General features: G+C 32.6%; 1 protein-coding gene across 1 annotated transcript in view; it reads right to left on the minus strand.

Annotated features, from left to right (window-relative positions):
- The window catches only part of Lrp1b (LDL receptor related protein 1B), a 1,492,917-nt gene that overhangs the window by 281,373 nt on the left and 1,199,008 nt on the right, over positions 1–12,536 (minus strand). Inside the window, exons 44-46 of the mRNA XM_077794359.1 lie at positions 7,803–7,995; positions 7,094–7,219; positions 2,486–2,614 (exon numbers count right to left, since the gene is read on the minus strand). Coding sequence (XP_077650485.1) covers positions 2,486–2,614; positions 7,094–7,219; positions 7,803–7,995 — 448 coding nt within the window. The remainder of the gene's footprint in view (positions 1–2,485; positions 2,615–7,093; positions 7,220–7,802; positions 7,996–12,536) is intronic.

The raw sequence follows: 12,536 nt of genomic DNA on the forward strand, positions 1-12,536 counted from the left end.
AATGGACTAAAAAAAGAGAGACCCAATTATATGCTGCCTACAAAAAAAATAATAATAATAATTCATTATATCAGTAAAGACACACATAGCCTGAAAGTGAAGAAGTGAAAAAAAAAAGATATAACATGCAAATAGAAATAAACAGCAAGAAGGAGTAACTACATATGTGCATTAGATAAATAGACTTAAAATACAAAATATAAAAATAGTCAAGGTAACTATAAAATGATAAAGATACCCATTCAACAGGAGAAATAACAATTGCAAATATCTATGCATTCAATAGTAGAGCAACTAATTATGTGAAGCAAACATTATAAGTTCTCAAGGGAGCTACAAATTCTAATACAACAATAGTTGAGGATTTAAGCATCTTACTTCCATCAAAAGACAGATCATCCAGACAAAAACATCAAGAAAGAAACATTAGGGTTCAATTATACCATCAATCAATGGCCTTAACAGATATTTACTGAACATTTCACCCAAAAGCTTCAGAATTCATTTTCTTCTCACCAGAACTTGAAATATTCTCCAGGACAGATCATATGTTAGGCCAAAAAACAACTCTGAACAAATTAAAAGAATTAAAATCATACCACACATCTTCTCAGAACACAATGGAATAAAACTAGAAATCTACAATAAGAGAAACTTTAAAAATTATACAGATACATAGAAATTAAACAACATTCTGTTGCACAACTAATAGGTCAATTAAGCCATGAAATGGGAAATGTAAAAATGTTGAAATTGATGAAAACAAAATGTTCCAACCCATAAAATACATCAAAAGTAATATTAATAGGGCAGTTTATAGCAACAAGTGCCTATGTCAAAAAGAAGAACTTAAAATTAAAACCTATCCATACAACTCAAGGAACTACAAAAGTGAGAATAAACCAAACCTCCAACTGAAAGAAGGAAAGAAAGAATAAAAATAAGAGAATAAATAAAGAATATGAAGACTAAAGAAAAAATACAATATGCATCTAACAGAGGATTATTAGCCAGAAATGAAAAAGAACTCAAAAAACTCAATGGGAAAAAAAAAAAATATATATATATATATATATATATATATATATATATATATATATATATATATATAATTTAAAAATACATACAAATGGCCTACAAGTATATGAAAAAGTGTTCAACATCACTAATCATCAGGGGAATGCAAATCAAGACCACAATGAGTTATCCTCTCACCCCAATTAGAATGACAATTATCAAAAAGAGAAAAGATAACAAATGCTAGTCAGGGTATGGGAGAAAAGGAAAATCTCCAACATTGTTGGCAGGAGTGTAAATTATGGAAAACATTATGGAGCTTCCTTAAAAAATCTGGAAATGGAATTACCATTTGATCCAGCAATTCCACTATTGAGCAAATATACAAGGAAATTAAAATCAGCATGTTGAAGAGATATCTGCACTAGCACATTTATTCATAGTAGTCAAGATATGGAATGAACTAAGGTGTCCGTTGATGGGTGAACAGATAAATAAAATGCAGCACATATATACAATGATATATTTTTTTTCAGTCATAAAGAATGAAATCTCACAATTTGCAGTAACATGATGTAACAAGAGGACATTAGGTGAAATAAGTCAGACATAGAAAGACAAATATCACATATTCTTACTTATACATAGAAATTACAGTTTCTCAAAGTAGCAGAGAAAAAAATACTAGTGGCTACCAGAGACTAAGTAGGGATCAGTAGAGGAAGGGTTGGAAAATGATGGTTGATGGATGTAAACATACAGTTAGAACATTAGGAACAACTTCTAATGTTCTATAAGACTATAGATAACTAAGGTTGACAACAATTCATTACATTTCAAAATAGCACAAAGGTAAATTTCTTGGAAAAATACAGCAGCATTTTTTTCCCCTAGGGTAGAAAAGCCATTCTCCTCTTCTGAAGGAGATATAGATTGAGTATTACTTGGTGTCATCAACAGAGGCACAGCTGGTGACAGCCATACTTGATGAGGATCACACCTAAGGCAATTGACCTCTGTACCAAAGAATACTAGCCTCTGTGCTAATTCTAGCAACATAGAGTGAACAAGACTGATTCCAAGCCCACCACATGCTATTGACTGGAGGTGGACCTTTGCTATAGAATAAGACTACAATATCCAAAATCACTGATATTTCTGATTAACATTTTAAAGAAAGCTTAATGCCTACTGCTAAAGATGAATCACAAAGCTGTTTAAAAGATAGGTTTCTACTTTGATTTAATTTGCACTTCATGGATGAAAATCCATGAGAAAATTCTTCAAGGAATGTCACTGGATAGGAAATAAGGTGCCTCATTTTAACACAAGCAGAGACAAATCAATTTCCTTAGACCTACACATTAATGAGAAAGATAAACTTTACATTTTTTAAAAAAAGGAAGGCAAATAAAAAATTATAAGAAACTGTACTCTGTAATGATCAAGTCATATATTGTACACTTACCACAGTAAAGCAGTTTTTCATCTGACTTATCCTTACAATGAGGAATACCATCACAAGTGAGTTGGTAGTCGATGCATTCACCATTTCCACACTCAAATTCAGAATAAATGTTGCAAGAGGAATTTTTAGCTGACATAAAAAGAAGTCAATATTTTGGGTAATGTTAAACATTTTTTAATACCATGACTATTTTATTCCTTAATCAAACATAAACTACAATTGTTTATAAAATTCAATGAAGAGTAATGCTTGATAGATTTTTTTATTAAACTTATCAGAAACTTTTTTATTCTTACTCTCATTTGTTTTTACAATTTGTTTTGGGGGCATTGCATGACTATTTCTTTTATGCCTATTTGTGTATTAAATACTATTTAGTTTTTGCATATGTGTGCAGGGAATGAGTAGTATAAATTCAAATGACTGTGCAACTAGATTAACAATGTGTGTGTTTTTTTTTTTGTGTGTGTGTATATGTGTGTGCGTGTGTGTGTGTGTGTGTGTGTGTGTGTGTTTCTGGAGACAGAACCAAGGTATGTAAACATGCCAGGCAAATGCTCTGCCGCTAAGCCATATTTTATTTTTAAACATAAAGTAAATGTTTACAAAGAGTTAGGTAAATAGTTTTGTGCATACTGATAGTGGGTTTTATATTTTTTGTTAGAATCTATGATATATTCAATACACTGAAATTTTACAGGAAGGGGGTGCACCCTTTTTTTAATGCCAGACTTGAAATCATCTCAATCAAATGAATGTCCCCACTTGTCCCTACATCTAACTTGGGCTTCTTCACCAACTAACTTCTTTTTTGTTTGTTTTTGTTTTAAAATATACATGACAGTAGGGTGTATTTTGACATATTATGCAAACATGGGGTGCCACCCCTATAATTTTGATCCCATTCCTTGATTGAACATGATGTGGAAATACACTGGTTGTGTATTCATATATGAGCATAGGAAAGTTATGTCCAATTCATTCTACTGTCTTTACTATTCCCATCTCTCCCCCCTTCCCTTAATTCCCTTTTGTCTAATCCAATGAACTTCTGTAATGTTCAATCATAGTATTTTATATGCATCTTCATCTGTTGACACCAACTACCTTTGGTTGAAACTTCAGTAGCCAATTCTATCCTTCAGAAGAAGGATATGGCTAAAATCATCATCATCAGCTTCTTGCCTCATTCATGTATGTGGGAAAAACTAAGGAACAAGTTCTCTCTTCCTGTCACACATGACCAGCATGTACTACTTAAAATGCATAGGAATCCATGGGATGTGTTGGTAGAATGCAATGATAATCTAGAAAGCATGTACACCTAAAGCTTATGGACACCAACTGAACACTGTCATATTGTCCCATTTCTAAGTTTCAGGTTTTCCATAAAAATTAGGATTCTTTTGTTTCGTTTTGTTTTTAATGTGGTTCACTTGAATCGTAAGCATAGGGCAGCCATTAAAAAAATGTGGAAAAAAACCCTTTCCTACAAGTTAGTTTTATGTTGACAATACCAGCACATGATCCATATTTTTAAGCTCTCTATTTTGGAAAACGAACTCATTTTTACTTTTACAAATACACTTATTAGCAAGTTTTCAGAGGTCAATTTTTGGGGTGTGCTCCTTGCCTGCATATACTCACTCTACAACTTATTGAATAATTGTACTTTGAAAGCAAGTCATATGGTGGAGGTAATTAGAATTCATCAATCTTTGCAGGAGGTAAAGCTTAATTTTAGAATTCACTATAAATTTTTTTAATATTTATTTTTTAGGTGTAGATGGACACAACACAAGGCCTTTATTTATTTATTTATTTATTTTTTTTTTTTTTATGTGGTACTGAGGACTGAACCCGGGGAGCTAGGGGAGCGCTCTACCACTGAGCCACAATCTCAGCCCCTCACTATAAAATTTTTGAGGCTTTTTTTGAGGAACGTTTTATTAAAGAGCCACTAATACCATTGAAATTTCAGTACTTCATTTTCTTATAATTTTTTAATTCAACTAGCATTTAACACATTTTTATACCCATGTGTTTGTCTAAGACTACTAATTTAACTCTTTCAATAACATTTTCTAAATATATTTTTTCTTGGTGCATTATAAACTCCACTGGTCAATGAGTAGCAAAGGCAGAACACAATTTTAAAGAAGGTAATAAAGATAAAAATTGTTAAATTAAAATGAAAAAGTACCACAAAGGGAGCTAACATCATTCGGAATAATCACCTTAGATCATGAGCTGAGCAAAATTCAGATACTTACTGCAAGTTTATTCGCATTCTTGACTTATTTTGCCTATTTTAAGACTAATCTATTAATTTCTCCTGTCCAATAAAAAGAAAAATTGCTGTGATGGAAAATGCCATATTTATAGTTTTGTAATTATGACTTCTGGGGGGAAATTAAAGTATATACTTATTTATCTATCTATCTATTGATTTATTTGTTTATTATGGTAATGGGGTTTGAACCCAAAGATATTCTATCACTGAGATGCAACTCCAGCCTTTTATGTTTTCTTTTGAAACAGCTAAATTGACAATGCTGGCCTTGAATTTGTGATCCTCTTTCCCTAGTCTCCCTAATCCCTGATTTTGCTACTATGGACTACAGTACTAAACTCCCATTTTTTTTTCAATTATGCAAAATTCAGTACAGTATGGGTATACTTCTTGCTCAGGTGAGCTCATTTCATAAAATTATATTGAATATTTTCTGTTTCTGTCTAGAAACAAAAATGTGGTTTAGCTGTCATTCTCCTATATGATATTTACTTAAAAATTATGTTTGTTTTTCTTTTTTTCTGTTTTGGATGTTGATAAAGTTATCAACGTTGTTTCTAAAGGAACTACGTAACTGCCTAATCTTTTGTCTTTTGTCCACAGTTATGACAAAAAAAAAATGGTTTTCCCTCCTTTGCCCTCAGGAAGGTGTTTGTAAATGGCCTTTTACCCCTTTTATGATGCCATTAACATTCAGAAGGGACTCCAGGTGAGCTCATTCAGGTATGAACACAGATGTACCAGAAACACTCTCATATTTCAAAGATGGATTTCACAAAAAGAAGCTTACAGTTACTTTCCAATCTCTCCACTAGAACACAGGATTTCAGTATAAATGTACAATGGATATAGTCTTTCTCTATAACAATTTGTCACCCCTGAGGAATCCTGTATCACTCTAGAGTTCCATGAGAATGAAACTGTGTTGTTTAAAATCATGTTTTTCTGACTGATTTATTTCCTCTCATACATAGAGAGAAGCAGTTGGCTTAGTAGGCACAGTTGTATATAGACTATTTTGCAGCGATAGGCCTGCACTGTATACAAATAAGCCTTGCTGTTTTGACCAAAGTCAGTGCTTTGACACTAGCCTGCAGTGACCTGTGAAGGAAACATGGGTGATTCTAATGCATCACTAATATTCCAGGTTTACAGACGACATCAGATACAGGTCATTAGAACTCAAACCAGGAAGGAAAATTGAGAGTTTAAGCCATTGCTTGAACAATCCAGGGAAGTGTTAGGTGACCAAAAACAAAAGCGGGGGTGGGGGATTTGTGGCCTGAGTTACTAAAGTTGACTATCTGCATTTACATTCACTGATTCTCTCATTTGCTTTGACAAAGTCTTAAACAAAACAGCTTCTCTCCATTTTGCTAAGAGGTATGCTTTTGGGTTACAGTACAAATGTGCAAAGTGATACAGTACACAGCAGGTCAAAGAGAAGATCCTCCTGCTGATTGAAGATTAGAAAAAGACTGAAGATAAATATGAAAATACTTATTTTATAATGTAAATATATCTAGCTCTGCTTATCTTCTATGATAAAAAAGATAAGAGATGAGGATATAAGTGAGGAAAATTTTCAAATCAACATTTTGAGAGTGAGTTGATAAATTTCTAACAAGATGATTCTCATTCTACCTTTCTCATATAGAGATAGTCTTAATGTTAAGGGGGAATTAACCTTTTTTATGTTGCTTGCTAATTTTTCACAGCAATATCGGAATACTTGAACCGTTATTTATTTTGGAAACAGTTTTGGAAACCAAGCTGTTAATAAGTGTATATTGTAATGATACTAATTAAAGATTGTAATGCCTTTGGGAAGCATAAACATCATGCAAGACTGCAATGTTACATTCTTAATTAACAGTTTGGAAATGATTACAAATAAGCTGCATGAGCCATTCCCTCTCATTTACATACTGTGATGGACTGTGAGTGGTTTTACTGCAAGACTACAGATATAGTGCCTATATTCCAGTTTATTTCAGCTTTAATTAATTTTGTAATTGACTGAATCTCACAAAGTCACAGCTACAAGTTTTCAGATGCTCATGTGTGTTGGTACTTCTGTAGCTCCAACACCTTCCAATTCATAAGCACCAGGAGCCTTGTGTGATACTCTCTGTCACAGGGTACTGTAACTAAATAAAAGGGTGAACTGAGTTCTTACAAGAGAAAGATAAACCAGCTTAACTTCTAATATTGGAGGATATTATGATTTCATGAGTACATTTGAATCATTTCAGTAGATAAATATGCTATTCTGAGCAGACAAGTCATATTACATCATGTTTGTCTTTACTTACTCACACATCTGTTGTCATCTAGCAATATTCGGTCCCCCCTACAGGAACAATTCACTCTCCCATCAGGGGTTAAAAGGCAGAGGTCATGGCAACCCCCATTCAATAATGCACATGGAGAAAGTTCACCTGCAATGAAGAGGCTTTATTGGCAACATTTCATACTGAGTACCTATTCTATGTCAGATACAGATTAATAGAAAGATATCAAACAGCTCTGATCTCTCAAAGATATAACAACATTTCAGGACTTTTGAAAATCCAAACTTTCTGAATGATAACTACATTAGAAAAATATATAACACAAATCTTTCAACTGGATTTGTCAAGGATACCATGGTCTCAAATGAAACAGTCCCAGTAGGAACCAAAATGATAATGCAAACTGCAATTTTGTGAGTACTACAGTGATTGAAGGACTTTTAAGCCCTGATACAAAGCTTATGGAGAAGTATCATTATTCTGGAACCAACTCAGTCTGAATATTCAGATATGAGGAGTATCAGACAGTGGAATAAAACTCCAGACACAAATAATTGTTCCTCTGGTGGTAAGGCATTTTCAAAGTTACTTAAACATTTCAGGGGATTTCAGTATATCCAAGAGTCTAATCCTGAACACTGGTCTCTAGAACTAAAAGAAAACAAAAATACACTGATAATTTTTAAGAGATTATATCATAAAATTAGGACTTTTTTCTATTGTAACTTACAGCTATTTGTGTCATTGGCAACAGCTATGATTCCCATTGGTTGGTGTGGAATATCAGATCGAAGAATCTTTGTGTCTCCTCCTGTGTACTTGTTGGAACGCAGGATAGCTCTTCTTCCCCAGTCTGACCAGAAGATGTAATTGTCATAAACTGCCAGACTGAGGAAAGTCCCTGGCCCAGATTTAACAATCACCTGGAATAAATTAAAATTTTTTTACAGTGAAAAGACAGGTATTCATATATCCACATATACTTGTGCTCAAAAAAAAAAGGATTAAGATGAATTGGATATAATCAATTAAAATTATCAGATAAAAATATCATCCACTAAATGGATTGTTATAATACACTTCATAGTTTATTTTAAATGTTTAATCATCTTTAGTATTGTCATGTGTTTATTTAATATTTCTATTGCTCAGGATTACTATCTCTATGCCACAATTTTTATAAACAAAGTAGTTTCAGATTTCTTCAGATTCTGGAATATTTGCATACAAATATGGAAATAGGACCTGTATCTAAACACAAATTTCATTAATGTTCCATGCATAAAGACATAGCCCAAATTTGGTTCCATACAATATTTTTTTACCATGCCCATGTTGCTACTGCAACCAATTCTGCAATGTCATTGTGGAATTTCTCACATGTAGCATTATGTCCATGTTCAAAAAGTTTGAGATTTTGGAATATATCATTTTTGATTTGTGAGTTAGGGATGCTTCACCTGTAATTTTATTAATCATTTAATTTGTATAAACAATTGGATTTTTCAGTAGTATAAACCAAAATCATCAAGTCAAAATTATGAGAAAAACATTACCAAAAACATTCAGTAAGGAATCACCAGTCACATAGCAGACACTTATCAAATTCTTGGAACTTCATATGGAATATTCAGAATAATAAGGTCCAGGTTCCTCTTGAAGAAGTTTACAACATGAGCAATTAAAACAGGTAAATATATTCTGGCAATAAAATTGAACAACGAAGACCAAATTTTCAGACCAAGATGAATTAGAAGGGCCCATATTTGTTTTACAAAAGAAACTTAGAATCTTATAAAAATACATGAAGCAAAATTAATTAATGCTTTGGATATCAGAAAAGGCAGTAATTCCTCAATAAAAGAAAACACATGATATGTATTCCATGGTAGACGCAATTAGCATGGAGGAATCCAAACAAAACCCAAAGAACTTCCTGAGTGAGATTATGGAAAGGCAGAATTATGACAGGACAGAGGCTAGATCTCATAAGGCACGAGTTGGAAAAAAGAGCTCAGGGTGCACAGGTGCTCCTGGGCACTCAGCTAGGCACTGGCAAATGCACACACATGCCAGTTGGAGAAGAAGCCAGGAGACGGCAACAGAGAGTACCAAAGTTGGCACAGGTCTGGTAACCATGTCTTTCAATAGGAGCTAGCTGTAAAAACACTCTGATTAATGGGTCTGAGTTGAGTCCTTGGAAGTCTTACTGCAGCAGTGAAAAATAATTATCCCCAGACTAAACTGTGTTCTCATCCTAGCAAACCTTTAAAGCATATCGTGAAAGAATGAAACTCACTCCAAGTAGCTTCACTATCTCTCAAAGTAAGGCTCAGTAATTTTCAAGGTAATGTGAAAATTTATACCAGTAAACTACACTACAAAAAAAGAAGAAAATTCTTAAATCAATAACCTCAATTTCTACCTTAAGAAACTAGAAGAAAAGGAACTAATCCCAAAATTAAGAAGAGAAAGAACAAAGATCAGAGGAAAATTAAAGAAGGTAAAAGAGAGGGAGGGAGGGAGGGAGGGGGGGGGGAGGGAGAGAGAGAGAGAGAGAGAGAGAGAGAGAGAGAAACTATATAGAAAAGTCAAATTTAAAACATCTATTCTTTGAGATCAACAAAATATATATGCCTCAGGAGATGATGTGATTTATGCCAGTAATAATTGTTGATATAAGGTTTTTTAAAATCAAAAATAAAAATATTTCACTGTATTAGCACACTAAAAACATGATGTGAATATCTCAATAGGTACAGAAAAATTAGAAGAATTTTCATTCCTGAAAAACACTCAGAATATAAATATGAAAAGAAATAAAACAGGAACAAGGAAGTAAGGACCACTCTCCCTCATTTTATTCAATGTTATTCTAGATTCCAACCAGTAATAACAGGTCAAAAAAAAAAGAAAGAAAGAAAGAAAGAAATACACATTTTAATATAAAAATCCAAACTTCATTATTTGCAGATGACAAAATTCTTTACATAAAATCCTGAGTATCTACAAAAACTAAGTAAACAAATAAAAATATGCTGTAACTGTGAATACAGTTGCAACACATGACATTGATAAAAAATCAATTGTATGTTTCATAATTATAATGAATAGTTGGAAATTAAATTTCTTAACATTTGTATAACAGTATTATCATTATGAAATATGTGTAAATATGAAAAAAACATGTATACAAAGAGAACTGCAAAATGTTGCTAACAAAAATTAATAAAACAAAATAAAGAGGTATCTCTTTTTCTTTTTATAGTAAAACACTGTTAAAATATCATTTCTCCTTAAATGAATATACTAAATGTATTTTTCAATTAAAATCATTCAGATATTTTGTATAAGTTGAGAAGCTGATTCCAAAACTTACATAAAACGCCAAAGATCTAAAGTTGTAAAAAAAAAAAAAATGTTGGAGGACCTATATTATCTTATTTAAAGTATTACAACAATATAGTTATTAAGACACTAATAGGAAAAATTATAACTCAACATTGTAAAAGCTATATATGACAAACCCAAGGCGAACAGCATTCTAAATTAAAAAAAAATAAAATAAAACTGAAAACATTACCTCTAAAAACAAGAACAAGATAGGGATGCCTTCTTTCACTACTCTATTCAAAATAGTCTTGAAATCTCTAGCCAGAGCAATTAGGCAAAAAAATGAAATAACAGGAATAAGAATAGGAAAAGAGATAAAACTATTTGTTAGCTGATGATATGATTCTATATTTAGAAGCCTCCCAAAATTCCATCAGGAAACCTCTAGAACTCATACATGAATTCAGCAAAGTAGCCAGTTACAAAATTAACATTCATAAATCAACTGCATTCTTATAGTCCAATGATGTATCATATGAAAGAGAAATTAAGAAAACTATCCCATTCACAGTAGGCTTGAAAAAAGTATTGGGAGAATCAATCCACAATAGAGTTGAAGGGCCTATACACAGAACACTAAAGAAAGAAATTAAGGAATACCTTACAAGATGATGGAATGACTTCCTATGTTCTTGGATAGGCAGAACTAATATTGTCAAAATGGCTGTACTACCAAAGGCACTATATAGATTTAATTCAATTACCATCAAAATTCAAAAAAATTCTTTATGAAAATAGAAAAAGCAGTCACAAAATTCATTTGGAAAGTAAGAAACCCAAAGTAGTCAAAACAATCTTTAGAAAAAAGACCAAAAACATATATTGGAGAAAAAAGAGTCTCTTCAACAAATGGTGCTGGGAAAACTGGAAATCCATATGTAATACAGTGAAATTTATTCCCTATGTTTCACCTTACACAAAACTCAGCTCAAAGTAGATCAAGGACCTAGGTATTAGACCAGAAATCCTATATACTCTGGAAAACAAAATAGGCCCAACACTTCAACATGTAGGCTCAGTAAATGACTTCCTTAACAAGACTCCTAAAGTGAAAGAAGTAAAATAAAAGATCAATAAATGATATGGTATCACACTAAAAAGCTTATTCACAGCAAAGGAAACAATCAAGGACATAAAGAGATAGCATAGAGAATGGAAGAAAATCTTTGCCACCTGCACCTCAGAGAGAACATTAATCTTCAGAATATATAAAGAAATCAAAACACTTAGCATGAACACACACACACACACACACACACACACAACCCAATCAATAAATGGGTAAATAATATAATAGACACTTTATAGAAGAAGAAATATGCATGTCAATAGTTATATTAAAATTATTTCAACATCACTACCAATTAGAGAAATGCAAATTAAAACTAGAGTGAGATTCTATTTCACTTCAGTCAGAATGGCAATTATCAAAAATACAGGTAACCATAAATCTTGGTGAGTATGTGGGGAAACCATTGCACTCATATATTGCTGGTAAGACTGCAAATCGATGCAACCACTCTGGAAAGCAGTATGGAGATTCCTCAGTAAACTTGGAATGCAACCACCATTTGATCCAGTTATCTCACTCCTTGTCATATGCCCAGAGGACTTAAAATCAGCAAACTACAATGTCATAGTCACATCAATCTTTATAGCAACACCATTCACTATACCTAAATCATGGAACCAATCTAGGTGCCTTTCAACAGAGAATGAATTTTTAAAATGTGGTATATATACACAGTGGAATATTGCTCATTCATAAAGAAGAACAACTTTATATCTTCCAGCAAATGGATGGATCTGGAGACTGTCATGCTAAGTGAAATAAACTTGTCCCCAAAAGTCAAAGGTGGAATGTCTTCTCTGCTATGTGAAAGCTAATTCACAATAGGGTTGTTGAGGGGAAGAGATGAAGTTTTGTAGATGAGATGATGGAGAATGGAGAGAAGGAAGGGGGCTAGGCAAAGAAAAGACAGTAAAATAAATTTCACATAATTTTTTCATGTACATTTGAAAATAACAATGAATCCCACCATCGTGTACGTCCATAAGAATGGGATCCTAA

Source organism: Urocitellus parryii, chromosome 1 (genome assembly GCF_045843805.1).
Source record: "Urocitellus parryii isolate mUroPar1 chromosome 1, mUroPar1.hap1, whole genome shotgun sequence".
Taxonomy (NCBI): Eukaryota; Metazoa; Chordata; class Mammalia; order Rodentia; family Sciuridae; genus Urocitellus; species Urocitellus parryii.